The sequence below is a fragment of the Leguminivora glycinivorella genome, chromosome Z (assembly GCF_023078275.1).
Source record: "Leguminivora glycinivorella isolate SPB_JAAS2020 chromosome Z, LegGlyc_1.1, whole genome shotgun sequence".
Lineage (NCBI taxonomy): Eukaryota > Metazoa > Arthropoda > Insecta > Lepidoptera > Tortricidae > Leguminivora > Leguminivora glycinivorella.
In genome coordinates, this window is record NC_062998.1 from 34756673 (window position 1) to 34770837 (window position 14165).

The 14165-nt window shown below is 37.7% G+C and overlaps 2 protein-coding genes across 2 annotated transcripts; both read right to left on the bottom strand.

The window, feature by feature from the left end:
* Window positions 1-4597: 4597 nt before the first annotated feature.
* Window positions 4598-7105, bottom strand: LOC125240469 (plasma serine protease inhibitor-like). The gene is made up of 3 exons (XM_048148362.1): window positions 7052-7105; window positions 5300-5438; window positions 4598-4773 (listed from the first exon to the last, which is right to left on the bottom strand). The coding sequence occupies exons 1-3, from the start codon at window positions 7103-7105 to the stop codon at window positions 4598-4600; spliced, it is 369 nt and encodes a 122-aa protein (XP_048004319.1).
* A 1459-nt stretch (window positions 7106-8564) lies between these two features.
* LOC125241918 (CRISP/Allergen/PR-1-like) lies at window positions 8565-10554 on the bottom strand. The gene is made up of 2 exons (XM_048150630.1): window positions 10511-10554; window positions 8565-9589 (listed from the first exon to the last, which is right to left on the bottom strand). Exon 2 carries the CDS (start codon window positions 9519-9521, stop codon window positions 8613-8615), a length of 909 nt encoding a protein of 302 aa, XP_048006587.1. The 5' UTR covers window positions 9522-9589; window positions 10511-10554; the 3' UTR covers window positions 8565-8612.
* Window positions 10555-14165: the final 3611 nt, after the last annotated feature.

Sequence of the window (14165 nt, forward strand, 5' to 3'; positions counted from 1 at the left end):
TGTTTATGTGCCAACCGAGAGATTTTAATAGGTTTAAGGCCATGGTCACTTGAGATTCTAGTTGCTCCCTGTTTTGGGACACTAAAAGATAATCGTCTAAGTAGACGATGACTCTGACGTTTTGTTCGCGTAATATCTGGGCTATCCAATTGCTGAGCATGGCAAATACTTTGGGGGCCGATGAGAGGCCAAACGGAAGGCAGGTCATTTGCCACAAAGTGCCCTTGTATATTAGCCTTAGAAAGCACCTGTGGGCATGTGCTATTGGAAGGTGGAAGTAAGCATTTGACAAATCGATTTTGGCCATCCAATCTGACGCCTGAACAAAGCTCGGGATTCTTTGTATGTTTATCAGCTTGAATTTGCCTACGTATACAAATTGGTTTAAGCTTTTCAGGTTGAATACTGGACGGTGAGTGCCGTCTGGTTTTTTGACCAAAAAAATTCGAGAAACAAAACTGGGGCTTATTTGTACTGGTTCTATGACTTTCATATCTATTAACTGATTGATTGCCAGATCCATTTCGTCTGACGGCAATGTAAGTTGAGGGTGATTGGGTAGGCATGGCAAATGAAGTATCGGCTTTGAACAAAAAGGAATGCGATATCCCTGTATTATTTTTAATAGCATTGGACTTGCTCCGTAGGATTCCCATACGTTTGCAAATTGGGATATCTGACCTGCCTGAAACATCGAGTCAGAATTTCTTCTTTCCTCGAGACTCTTTTCGTGAGTCATTGTAAGATGGTCTAGACGCTTGGTTACTAGAAGGTCCTGACCTACCTCTAGAGGACCGGGTGCGAAAATTTCGGTTACCCTGCGCGGGCATTCTTTGCAAGGATTGATCGTACATACCATAACCAACTTGCGCAGCTGGTACTTGCGAGAGTTGAGGGTATGCATAATAAGGAACCTGCGCGGTTGCTGTTTGTGGATAATAGTAATTATTCATAGCCGGTGGTGTGGCAGTTTGGAAACTTGGTTGATTACCCTGCGCGGGTAACAGGTATTTTTGCTTTGAATTTGGAGTAGAATCAGCCTGCGCGGCTTTCCTATTGAGGCGAGTTTCATTTTTAAGAGGCCAAAATACTTTACTTATGCCTCCTTTCTTTTCTAACGTAGATGAGAATGTGTCAACATGAAAGAGACTATCGCAGGTAGGCGGTATTTTGCGAAGGGTTTCTTTTGTAAATTTATCTTTGACCGATCGTAAAATACTGTCTCTCCTTTGCTGTACTAAATCGGCACGATGGCCGCAAGCCATTTGTAATAAGTCTGACGAGATTTTCTTGTAATCTCCTTCCAAGAAAATTTCGTTAATCTTATTTTGAATCGTTCCGACATCTACCACCTCAGTTACAGCTATCCACGACATAAAAGTGCGAATTCCTTGTTCCATCGCGTCGCATTGCTTTAACAATCCTGAGGAGATAGCTGCGAAACCTCTTTCTGTGTGGCTAAGGTTGTTAAAATGATCATAGGGTTTTATTTCTTCGTTTGTCTCTAATTCTATAAAACCGGGGGTAGACACATAATTCTTTTGAACTTCGGAATAGCGAATCTCAGCCCAATCTGACGATTCAAATCTTTGAAACTGTTTTAAGGATGCCAAATGGTTTGAGGCTGATTTTGGCACGGGCGGATCTTTAGTAACGGTTTCTAAGGTCATTGAAAAAGGTTGCTCGGGGACCGCCGGTTCTTTTTTATTATTTAATACCTGACCGTCCCCGTCAGGCAATACATTGGATGCCTCATCGGAGAATAAATCCCCACTCTCATTCAAATCAATGGCATCGTCCGCGGATATTTCTATATTTTCACTTGGGGACGGCGGGTTCTGTTCGGGGACTGGAAATTTGTTTGACAAAAAATTTTGTATATTTGCGACTTGTAATGACAAGTTATTTAGAACCTCATCGTAACGAACACGCTTTGTATTTCCCGAAGTTTCATGTAAAACTTTCCGTTTACTTGAGGGTAGATTATCAGGATCGCGCTCCTCCATTTTATCAAGATATTCGGAATGTTTTATAAAAAGGGCTATTGAGAGGTTTTCAAAAAAAAAAATATATATATAAAGGGTATACAGGTAGTGTCGTCTAAATTCACTTACCAGGGACGACCGCTCCTAGCGAAAAATAAGACGCCAATGAGGTATCCAGATTTCAAACTGCTTTTATAAAGACTTGAAATCAGCTGCCTGGTGTTGCCAGACTATAAAAAGTAGACGTTTTAAGGGTAACAGTCATGGGGATGACCGCCTCCGGCACGAAAAACGAGCGCTGCTCTCATTATAATGTAAGGTTTTGAATAACGGTACAGGATTTAATATCTTGTTTTTAACAAATAATAATGACTCTGTGCACCGTGTGCAAACACTATTTAAAAAAATACTGGTCACATTCTTGTTTTGCAATTTGTTGGTTTATGATTATGAACATTAATGAATATTGTGATTTTACGTATAATAACTTGATAACGTATTAATTTACGCATGAAAAGTTACTCCGTATTTTTTTTCTTTCGATAGGTGTCATTTTTACACAGTTTGACAACGCATGTAGGCATATTTTCTTATTTTTCTTTAGATATTTTCGCCACGGGCGCCTCGATCCGACTGACAGGAGATTAGTGGATGAGCTCATAGACAGAGCTGTCAATGTGGATGATAGAATCCTTAAACAAAGGATACTATAGACTAGACAGCCAAATAATAATACCACTACCGAACGAGATGGTCACATACAAATTATAATAAGAGTGACAGAGAGCAAAATGTTATTTTTTGTCTTTGTCATAGTTTCACTTTTTCGCCGCTGCCACAAACGAGTTTGTGGCAAACAATAAGGACGTGACTTGTCAAGCTTATTATCCGCCCAAATTACGTAGGTTGTTTATGGTAAACTGTCAGCCATTTTTAAAGTGATTCTTAAATTCGCTCCATTATTCTATATCTGTCCCTTACGGGTGTACGCTTGTGTCAAGTCTAATGAATCCATTGAGGTATAATGTACTAGAGAGGACACGGCGAACAAAAAGTTTGCGCCACGAACATAAGTCCAGTGGACTTATGTTGCCTCAGTCAGTCTCTGCGCGTGGTGGGAGGAGGTTGTCTCTGACTGCACACAAATAAAATGAAAAAATGCTTTCCTGTGCTATAAGATACTGTTGAAGCTATACGAGAAAATCTAATAACAGTGGCGGTGTCACATTTCATCGGTTAGTAGACAAGTTATTTTGATCTGACTTAATTTAAGTAATTATTATAATGAAGGGACGGGCTCCTTAAACGCGATGCTATGGCCGCCATTTTGACAACTGGAATCATAGATGAATCGCGCAGACATGACATGTAGGTATTAAGGTATAATAATTGTGATCATATTCTGTTTTCAATATATAATATAAAAATATTTATTTCAATTTATAGTTTTGAATATTACACGGTTCTAATACAAATTTTAATCGATAATATTATACAATAAGCATGATTTTGAATTATTTCTGAATTATAATTCTCATTATTGACGAAAAATAGTGACACCAAAACTGAAATAGTATTTTTAATGCAACCGGTGTTTAAGGGAGGTAAAACAAGGTGAATGGCGCGATTATTATTCTGAGCGACAGAAACTTACAAAACTAATTTTATTCAAAGGAAATTAAAATTTATGAAAAAAACAATTACTTATTTTTATTTCACTGAGTGGAAATTAAATATAACACAATGTATAATAGTGCTAAAAGTAAACTACTTAGTATTTCACACACAAAGTATAAAACAAAGGTCTACACTAAAAGTGTCGCGTCTAGGTGGTCAAGTCTTACTCTATGACACGGTTCGCTTCACGCGCATGCGCCTCGCGCTGCCGCCGCTGCCGGTCGGCGCACAGAATATGTTCGAGTTGTCATTTCTAGTACGTAGTACATAGTAGTTCAATGAATGAATCACAGTTTTTTTAGTATTGAGCGTTACGTCCGTATAATATTAGGTCCATGATGTATGTATGTATGTATTTTATTTTATGTAACATGGTTCTAGTTCTAACACATGGAATACAAATATAAGTATAAGTACCTAAGTAATAAAAAATGAATGTTTATAAGTCATAAATGTCATAATCCAATGAAAATATGCAAACAAAATTCTTGCTAATATAATTATCTAAAATAAATAAGAATATATAATAATGTATGATGCCATTTAAAGCTCTGTTTGTTGAATAAGGTATTTATTTTTATTAAAAACTGGGACGGGTAGTTAGGCGCATAAAAACTAAACTGTATTTCAATAAAAATAAATATAATCTTAATCACGATCACAACTGCCACTAAAATAAATAATCTTAATCTTAATCTAATTACTTAAACCTACGCTGTGTACTTTCAATTATCAAATGCTTCTGGTTTGCTTTGTTGTAGATTTAAAATTAAAGACAATTACAGTACATTAAATTCACAGCGAAACATAATCATGTTCCAAATAGAGAAAAAGGTTTTATAAACAAACAATTGACTAACGGCTTACTCCTGAATCGAACTTGAAAATAGTCATAAAAAATTAAGTCTTTTGTTTCTTAAAATAATATAAGTTGTTTAAATTTCGAACGGCGTTGGTGCTTCTGGGTCAATGACTTTTCCAGCGATGACGACCAAGTTGTCGAGGCGGTCGATGATGAAGAACATGAACGGTCGGTCTACGCTGAAGCGGCGGGGCTCTTTGATGCTGGACAATGGGATGTTCTTGAGGGACTCTTGAACCGCGTTGGATGCTGTAAATTAAACGCTTAATTATGAACTTTTTTTTTGTATAATCCTTCAAACATTGACTATAAGTAGTAAGCTTGGAAATTTACTGTATGACACAATAGAGAAAATGGTGCGAAAAAAAAGTTAGTGCACTGATGTTTCTAGTACTTTCTGGGCATTTTCGCGAGAAGAATCACCAAACAAAAAATTTTTTAAGGTAGGTACATTTTATGTTTTTCCTACTCAGAATCACGAGCCCTTTCGATCTAGGATAAAAAAAAACGAGAGACAAAAAAGTAGTCTCAAAATGTTCTATTATTTTGCATACTTTCCACTTTATAACCGCTGGGTTTGAAAAATAGTAACGAATAGGACTTGTGAAAAGGGCTTGTGATTCTGCGTAAGAAAAACATTATATTTACCTATTTCGGAAAAAAAAAACATTTTTTACTTTTTTCGCGAAAATGCCCTACAATATCGGGTGATCTCTTCATACATTTGCCATTACTTTCCAACTAGACGTCTAGGCAAGTACGATGTAACAAGTACCTGAGAGTTGTGTCGCAGACGTGTCGGTGTTGTCGACGCGAACCGCGTCGTGTTGCACCAACTCCTGCACGAAGAGTCCCTCCGCTGAAGACACTCCTGACAGCTCGGCGTCACGGCTGAAGATGCTGCTCACTCCAAACTGCAATACATAGATAGATAGATAGATAAATAGGATACTCTTTATTGGCACACCTCAGCAAAAGATACAGTGGAGACAAAACAAATAATTATAAATAGAGGCAGACAACAGGCGGTCTTATCGCTAAAGAGCGATCTCTACCAGTCAACCGTTGGGTAGCGGAAATAAAAACATAATCAAAATATAAATTTATAAAAAATTCTTTCAAAAAATATAAATAAACACTCCATTCTTTCACAAGTGCTTATCGTTAGATTGAACTTTATATAGGTGTCAGGTCGAAAACACAAAAAAAATATATTTTTTTGAACAATAGCCGAAATTGGTATACTTACTTTGGCCCAACCTCAGCACAATGCTTCAAGATGGTAGTGACAATCCTGCACGGTCAAGCTGGTCATCGATTAGTAAAATACTAGTATATCTATACACGTCGGTGAAATACATATAAAGTGTACTCTATACACAATATGCAGCACCTCAGTTGCTTACCTTTTTTAACCGCCTTCCAAATCTCAAAGGAAGGGGTTTTCAATTCGTCTGTATGTTTTTTTTTATTTTATTTTTTTTAATGTTTGTTCCTCGATATCTCCGTCGTTACTGGACCGATTTTGAAATTTTTTTTTGTTGATTGAATGTATATGCATACAGATTGGTCCCATTTTTCTCAGAACCCAGTTCTGATGATGGGATCCTGGAGAAATCGAGGGAACTCCTCAAATCTGAAAGGCATACATATGGTGATTTTTGTGTTTTTAAAGGAACAGCATGCATTTACGTACGGAACAGTGACATTTGGTGCAGTGGAACTCCTGATGATGGTCAGAATGGAACTCCTCAAATCTGAACGGCACACTTATAGTGACTTTGGTATTTTTATAAGAACAGCATGCACTTACGTCCAGAACAGTGACATTTGGTGCAGTGGAACTGCTGATGATGGTCAGAAGTCAGAACGGAACTCCTCAAATCTGAACGGCACACTTATAGTGACTTTGGTATTTTTATAAGAACAGCATGCACTTACGTCCAGAACAGTGACATTTGGTGCAGTGGAACTGCTGATGAAGAGTGAGCCGCCCCTGGTTATAGTTCCGTTCTGATAATCATTCTCATCTGTAAGTACTTCAGAATCATCCAGATTTCAAAATTGGTTCAGAAATGACGGAGATATCGAATAACAAACATTAAAAAATATACAGACGAATTGATAACATAATCCAACATTTGAAAGTATTTATCACCAGAACCCCAAAGGAAGGCGGTTTTTTTTTCTTAAAAATTATTTGGTCCCTAATACCTGGCAGCCGCTGTCAAACAGGTAAGTTGAGCATAAGTTGAGTAGTTGCACCACTTGCACCCTTTTATTAACCAATCCGGGCTAGTCTTAAAATGAGGTTTACTTTTTAATGCTACTTTTAAGTTTAGAACTAGAACTGCCTTCGTCCATATAGGCTACAGTAACTGCTCGCCATCAAGTGGACCATTATGATTGTTTGTCACGACTTAATATTAAAAAAACTCATAATTATCAAGTGGAAGAGAATACTTTATTTTAGATACCTATTTTTTTAAATAACTGGTGAGGCGTGGCGTGGGTGCTGCCGTTTTACTGCAGATATAGTTTTGCTTTGAAGTCTTCCTAAGGTGTACTCATAGCCATCCATCCTATTACTTACACACTAATGCAAAGCATGCCCAATAACACCAGCGCTAAACTTCCGTATAACAACTGGTGATCTCTTATACTGGTTTTTAAAAGAGTTGCGCTTTAACAACACATTCGCTACTACGATAGTGTATATTATACAGATTTATGCAGATAACTACCCTCTTGACCTGAATTATGAGCCGGTGCTAGCATTATCGGTTGCGCAAAGTCAACATTCGCTCAAGTTCAACTCTCTGGCCAGTGTAAAAAACCGGCCAAGTGCGAGAAGTAGGATAAACATCCGCAAAACGCGTGCGAAGCCGCGGGCAAAAGCTAGTTCTTTATAAAGTTAACCGATTTGGACAGTTTTTTCTTTATTTGAAAGAGATTTTTTTACGTATAATGTCGTATTAGTTTGAAGTTCGATATAATCCGCAAGGGTGGTTAAGTTGAAAGTTAAAATCTGAAAAGTTTTTTGTTAATAAAAAAAAAGTTTCCAAGGTACAGACACGATTTTATTTTTCCTGTAAAATTTAGCATAAAACCAATATTTTGTAAAAAAAACATAATTTTTCTGATAATTTTTTTTTTTCACAACAAAACATTAGACATTTAAAGTTTGCCCCCCTTCCATTTTGGCCATTTTCTGTAATTAATATTAATATATTTTTAAAAATAATAGTTTCAGCTTGTAGAGGTAACGTAGTGATTCAATGCTCTTTGGTAGAGGTTAAAAATGCTCATAACTGTTCCAAATTTCAAATTGGTAGCATAAGTAGTTCTCGAGATATTTAGAAATGTGACAGACAGACGGACAGAGAGTCGCCATAAGGGTTCCTTTTGTACCTTTTTGGTACGGAACCCTAAAAATCATAATTTTTGATCGGTAAACGAAGATAAAGGAGGGTGTGTATTTTTTACATTTTCCTTTGAAATTATTGTTTTTCCTCACCTCACCAAAAAAAATATACAAAATCGTTTTGGTATGTACTCGTACCTACAAGTTAAGCTCGATAGAAGGAAGTGTTATAAATCGACACGAAGTCCAAATTCCCTCTTCGCACGGGTATCATACGACATTTTTTCAGTAGGTAGGTACTGAAAGCCCTTTTGAGGTTTCGACCTAAAAGAAATGTACTAAGTACCTACTTTGCGTACTAGTGCGGGAAAAAACACCATATACGTACTGAAATAAAAAAAATATATAAACTGGTATATTATAATAGGTATGTATACCTACCTATAGCTCCTGACTGCGCTTTCATAATCAAATTAAATAATAATAACATATAATGAGACAAATCATAACAAATAAAATTATGCAATGTTGACTGTAAAAACATATTTATACTAGTGGCATAGCAAACGATAGGTTAATAAATGTTTAGAAGTTCAGTGCTTTCCCATATCTGTTTATGGCATCCTTTGCCCATATATTTTTGGACATTATTATTTTGGTGAGTTATTGGGCAGATTTGAACGGGAGCAGGTGTGGTGAGTGGTGAGCTAAGATACGACAGGTGTCATATGTCGGGATCGTTCTGGACGGTGCAGAGCGCGCGGTGCGTGCGGTCGCCGCAGCGCGTGCCGGGCGGGCAGCGGCTGCAGGGCTTGCCGCTCATGTAAATCGGAAAGCCCTCAATATTCCCAGCCGGACCGTAGTTACAAAATGTATATGCCATAATTTTAGGCTCTCCTAAAACTCTCCTAGTGAATTCGAGAACGCCCCGATGCAGCGGGGGTACCGCCGTACTTGACATAGTGGAAAAGTCGTTAAAATCTTGTTTACTCTCCGACGCCTCTGTCATATACTTTGTTCTGCGTAATAAATTTTCCCTTAGAGTTGTGCGAGTAACATTCTCAGAAGATTGCTGAAACCTTGTGTCGCTACGTCGACGTTTCCGAAAAACGGCACAAGAGCGCGCTCTTAATGTGCAGAGTGCTTGGGAACAACCTACGCGCCACGTAGACGCCCATGCCGCGGCCGAATACCAATGGGAGTTGCATCCACCTGACGCACTACAGTTGGTAAGTTTGAAGGACCAAATATTTTCTTGAGGTAAAACCCTCGAACCAGAAAACCAAGCGTCAACTGCATCCGCTAGCAGCTGTGCTTGTGTCATCTTAGCGACGACAGGCCTGACATCCATGTTTTGAAGAACATTAAATCGGAAAGTATTTCTACATTCGTCGTGTCTCTTCTGGCACTGCCTCGCCCAGAGCTCGGCCATCTCCTCGAGCTCGTAGTCCCAGTACATCTTGCGCATGTTGGCGGCGGGGGGCTGGCCGGGGTCGAGGCCCATGGCCACGTTGTCGCGGTGCCGGTTGTGCAGCAGCAGCAGCTGGTAGCGCATCCAAGTCGTCATGCCGGACGCGTACAGCCGCCCGCTCACTTTCCGCGTTGCGACACACATCGTGTGCTGGTTTCTCATCGAACAATGAGGATGGGCACAGTAGTCTATGGCTTTAGTTTTATTCACAATATCTCCAAATGCGATCCCTAAAATAAAATACTCCAAAATAAACAACGTAACACGCATTTCACACTTTTAAAATAGACATAAAACATAAACAAAGCATCTGCCAGATCATTAAATAATCATAATTTATTCTCTTTGAAAATGCTTTGAAACTACATAGTGACAGAAATAGTCAAATTTAATCGCCAAAGACAATTATATTTTCTATTCTACTCTGACCTAGGCCCTCAAGCAGAGCTTCCAGTGATCCGGTTACCTCTTTGCATACATATATCTACATTTTGCAATCTTATGTTATGGTACCTACCGTACAGCTGCTCTGATGACGGATACAGGACGTGGCTAAGTACAGTAGGTACATCTGTGATACTTACATTACTTAGTTGGCGCGATAACCCAAAATGAGTTCAGAGAACCAACTCCTATACATGTATACACAAAAGCACGCCACTTTACTCGGTCTTGAGAGGTATAGCGCCGGCTTTTGCCGACGCCGATCTCACGGAGGTCTACCACCACTCTATCAATGGGTGAAGATCAGGCAGTCAAAGGGCCTACTTGGAAAAACCGATTGAACGCCGTCCTGCTGGTCACCCAAAATAAAATTGTTGGGTGAATGGAGGACATCTGTGATACTATAGAACAATCTATTGTAAATGTGCTTGAGTTTCTATTATTCTTTATACCTATCTACGAGAATATTAATTTTATAAGAAAATAAGTAAAAGTTGAGGTATTTGCGGTTTATGGCTTGAAACAACCTTTTATGAAAATCATGATTAATCTGTCATGAACTCATCAAAGTGACGGATAAGTAAGTACCCACCTGTGTTTATTTATTTACGAATATAAATCACATTCCACAAATATATCCTTTCGGTGTTAATTATCTACTTGTGTATAAATTCTAAATTACCATGCAATGTCATTTTATCTCTTACGTATGTGTCTTCGTTCACTGGCTATGATAATAATGCTTGTAGCATTTTTTCTCCAATCCGAGTGTCCCTGGAACAATTATTCATTAAATTTTACATTCACTGCCAGCTACGGTACATACACCTTGGTCAGTTTAGGTCTTCTTTTGGAAGGAGGACTGTTCATATCTAGTGACAGGTTCACTACGATAATTCTTCTTGTTGTTGGCATCACATTAAATATCATTTGTGCCATCATTGCTTTTGGACAATATATGACTTATTTTCATAATCCCAAATGCGATGTAGACAATAGCATAGGAAAAGGTACTGCTGCATTCTTTATTCTACCTATCAGCGCTGGAGATTTGATTACCATTGTGAAAAGTGATTAAATTAGCGAGGTAATTATTACGCAGTCTTATTTAAAGGTAACTATATGATATTGTTGCTTACTACATATTGTTGCTTATCAAAAGGATGATATTTGCTTGTATCTTTATACGAATAACTGATCAAAACGTGCTTATGGCAAGCAAGAAAGTAGAACATTTCCCGGCCGCAGACACATATTTCTTTCCAAATTTGTTTTGATTCTTCGGAGTTAGACCATTGAGCTATTACTACTACGTACGTAGTACATTATACTTCAATGAGTTCTATACATTATACAAGTTGCAAATCAATGTCACTCCGTGGCGGTATAGTCTTGGATACCCCTATCGTTTTTTTGACTTTAGTCAAGCGCTAGCTTCAGTCGTCACTTTCGTCTTTGTCTTTGATCATATTAATTGTTTGTCTTCTTCGTACTCTGCTCTTTCGTTACGTATTCGTCCTATCGTCTTTGGTTTTATTCGAAGTTCATGTGACTTTGTCTAAGCTGGGAGATCTTACTTTGTGAAACTAATTACCAGCTAGGTCAAGCAAGCTAAGCAGCTGCATTAAATATTTTTGATATTAGTATGAATTTTCTGAAATGATCATTACGGGTCGGTCCCAACTTGCTAAATGAATGGTATTGTTTTGTTTCTTTTGTGCAGTTACTCACCAAAAATGCCTTTACGAGTAATTAAAGGTCAACCCGTTTAAAATACAACTGTACCATCTTCCGAATAATGTGGTTCAAATTCATAAAAAGCCCATTCGGATATAACACGTTTCGTCACCTCCAATAAGTAGTAGTTTATGCGACTGCATAATGAAGAGCATTAACAACAGAAGTGTGGGCACCTACACTATCTATATAGCCTATAGGTACCTACAACTTTTCAGCGTAGTCGTCCCAACGTAGGTACCTAATTAGATATTTATTTTTGTCTATTTCGTTTCCTAAGGTTTTTTAATATACAAAATATTCTGCGTAAATATAATTAAGTCACTATACAAACGCCTCTGCGCTGTAGTTTCATCATCATTTTAGGTTTAAGTAGTAGTTTAAGTTTACTAATGTACCAGTTGTGGCCAGCACCTTATTACCCTCATTACCTACCAGCGCTGATTTTTAGCCAGTCAAACAAGTTTGTCATTTGAAAAAAGAGCAAATTTCCCTATTGGGAAATAGGGAATATTGCTCCTTTTTCAAAGTACAGACTGAGAGACTATTAAATTTTACCTTAATTTCGTATCGGAACTGAATTATATTTAATTTTTTCAAGGTAAGTACGCCGTGTATTTTATCATCTGGAAGCATGTTAAAGAACGTTGTCCCCAAGATGTTAATATCACGACGGTGAGCTAAATATACCTATTTCTTTTTGAGTTTCGTAGCTAAAATAGTAAAAATCTGGTCCCTTATTAACACCTTATTAATATACTTAATATATCACAAGTGTTACATTATCAGTAATTGTCTAATTGTATTGGCCCCTGTACACATATGGCCAACGGTTTCACCAACCCCCTTGGCCAAGCGTGTAGAGGGCTACTTGGCCGTAAGTTGGCAGTTGGCGCTTGCGCTTGCCGGCCAACCGATTGGTGTCGGTTTTTTGTCCACACATCAAAGGATCTTGGCGCCAATGGCCAACTGCGTTTACACGTTGGCGCTTCATTCAGTTGGTCGTCAGCCGTCAGAGAGGACAGTAGTGATATATTTACGAAAATAATAAGTTTATCTATGCCAATAATAGTGTAGATTTTAGGAAATAAAATAACCTTGCAAATGTTTAATATATTTCCTAAAAAAGATAAATGTTCTTATCAGAATATTCAAAAAATTGTTAATATTGCAAATAATTTTATTTTACTACGGGGTTATTATTTTTTAATAATTTTTTTTCTGACAACGTTTATGACCTAGAATTTCCTAGATTTTTCCATTCCACGTCCATCTTTCATGAAGAGCCAATGCCAAGTGATTGGTTCGCCAATGTGTAAACAGCGGCTCTTATCTTGGCCAAGGGGTTTCACAAAGGGCTGGTGGAACCGTTGGCCATATGTGTACAGCGGCCAAATAAAATTGAGGACAGAGCTGTAGGTTTTTTCGAACCACTAGCTATAGCTTGGCAACAAAGAGTAGAAATTGAACAATTTTTTTATCATAGCAACACTTACTGTTCTCGTACAAAAGTGTCACAATAGTTGCCATATGCAAAACGGTTTACATAGATGGTGGCGCCTCTATTATTTTCTACAGTTTTTTGCCAGTCTGTAGGTAGGTACAGTTTGGCCACAGAATTATAGTTAAGCCAGAATGAGTAGTTAGGTCAAAAAGTGAGTCCACATGAGAGGGCATTGTTTGGGCTGGTGTCCCTCTCGAACATGACAATGTCAACATTATTCAGTTACGTCATCACTGTCATAAATTGGGGATACCAGTCAATTTAGTTACTACTAAATCTACTAATACTAAATACCCAATTGAAGGTATTTTTTAATTATACAAATCTTTGATTTATTGGCATCAAAATAATTACATTACAATTATTTGCCAATTCTTTAAAATACATATATCGAAACCCTAGTTTGATTATAACACTAAAATAATATAAGAAGTTATAAAATCAGGTAATATACAGATAAAAATACTACTACTATGGTAACCTCATTAACACTGGCCACACGTGCGAGAGGGACACCGGCCCATGAATGCCCTCTCATGTGGACCGTTTTCGCTAGTTTGATACGATCACCTTTCTGTCTCAGTGATAAGGTTCAATTTAGTATGGAAAAAAATGTGATTGCGCTGTGCCCTGTAAAGGTCTTTGAGTTTGGTAAAAAAGAGTAGAAACAGTTTTTTTATCTTAGCAACTCTTATAGAAAATCGTCGAAATATTTGCCACATGCAAAACGGTTTATATAGACGGTGCTATTTATATTTTCTACTATTTTCTGCCAGGCAGTAAAAATTATAAGATATACATTTTATATAAGTACCTAATACTTATGTATAGTAGCTACGTAGTTAGTGACCGTAACACAATAAATATAAGAAAGAAAAAATTAATAAGTATAAAAAAGTCTAAAGTAAATAAAACTCTGGTACTACGGCCTAAATCAAGACGAGAATGTAACATCTCTGGAGGTGCATATGTAACAACTCTAGGTTCATAGGCTACGATAACTAATTACCTTCATGCGAGCCGCATACTTCTTTGCCAACGACATGGAGTAGAAAATTACGTATTGCATTATGAGGTGGAGCCCTTGGTTTGGCCGGAAGCTTTGATACTGGAGGTGGGGC

Bases quoted from the DNA above. Each gene is read 5' to 3' on its own strand.
- LOC125241918 (XM_048150630.1), bottom strand. From the start codon at position 9,521: ATGAGAAACCAGCACACGATGTGTGTCGCAACGCGGAAAGTGAGCGGG.
- LOC125240469 (XM_048148362.1), bottom strand. From the start codon at position 7,105: ATGGATGGCTATGAGTACACCTTAGGAAGACTTCAAAGCAAAACTATA. The intron at 5,439-7,051 runs GTAAAACGGCAG...TATGTATTGCAG, and splicing joins AAAGCAAAACTATATCTGCA to TTTGGAGTGAGCAGCATCTT. The intron at 4,774-5,299 runs GTACTTGTTACA...TTTAATTTACAG, and splicing joins GTCTGCGACACAACTCTCAG to CATCCAACGCGGTTCAAGAG.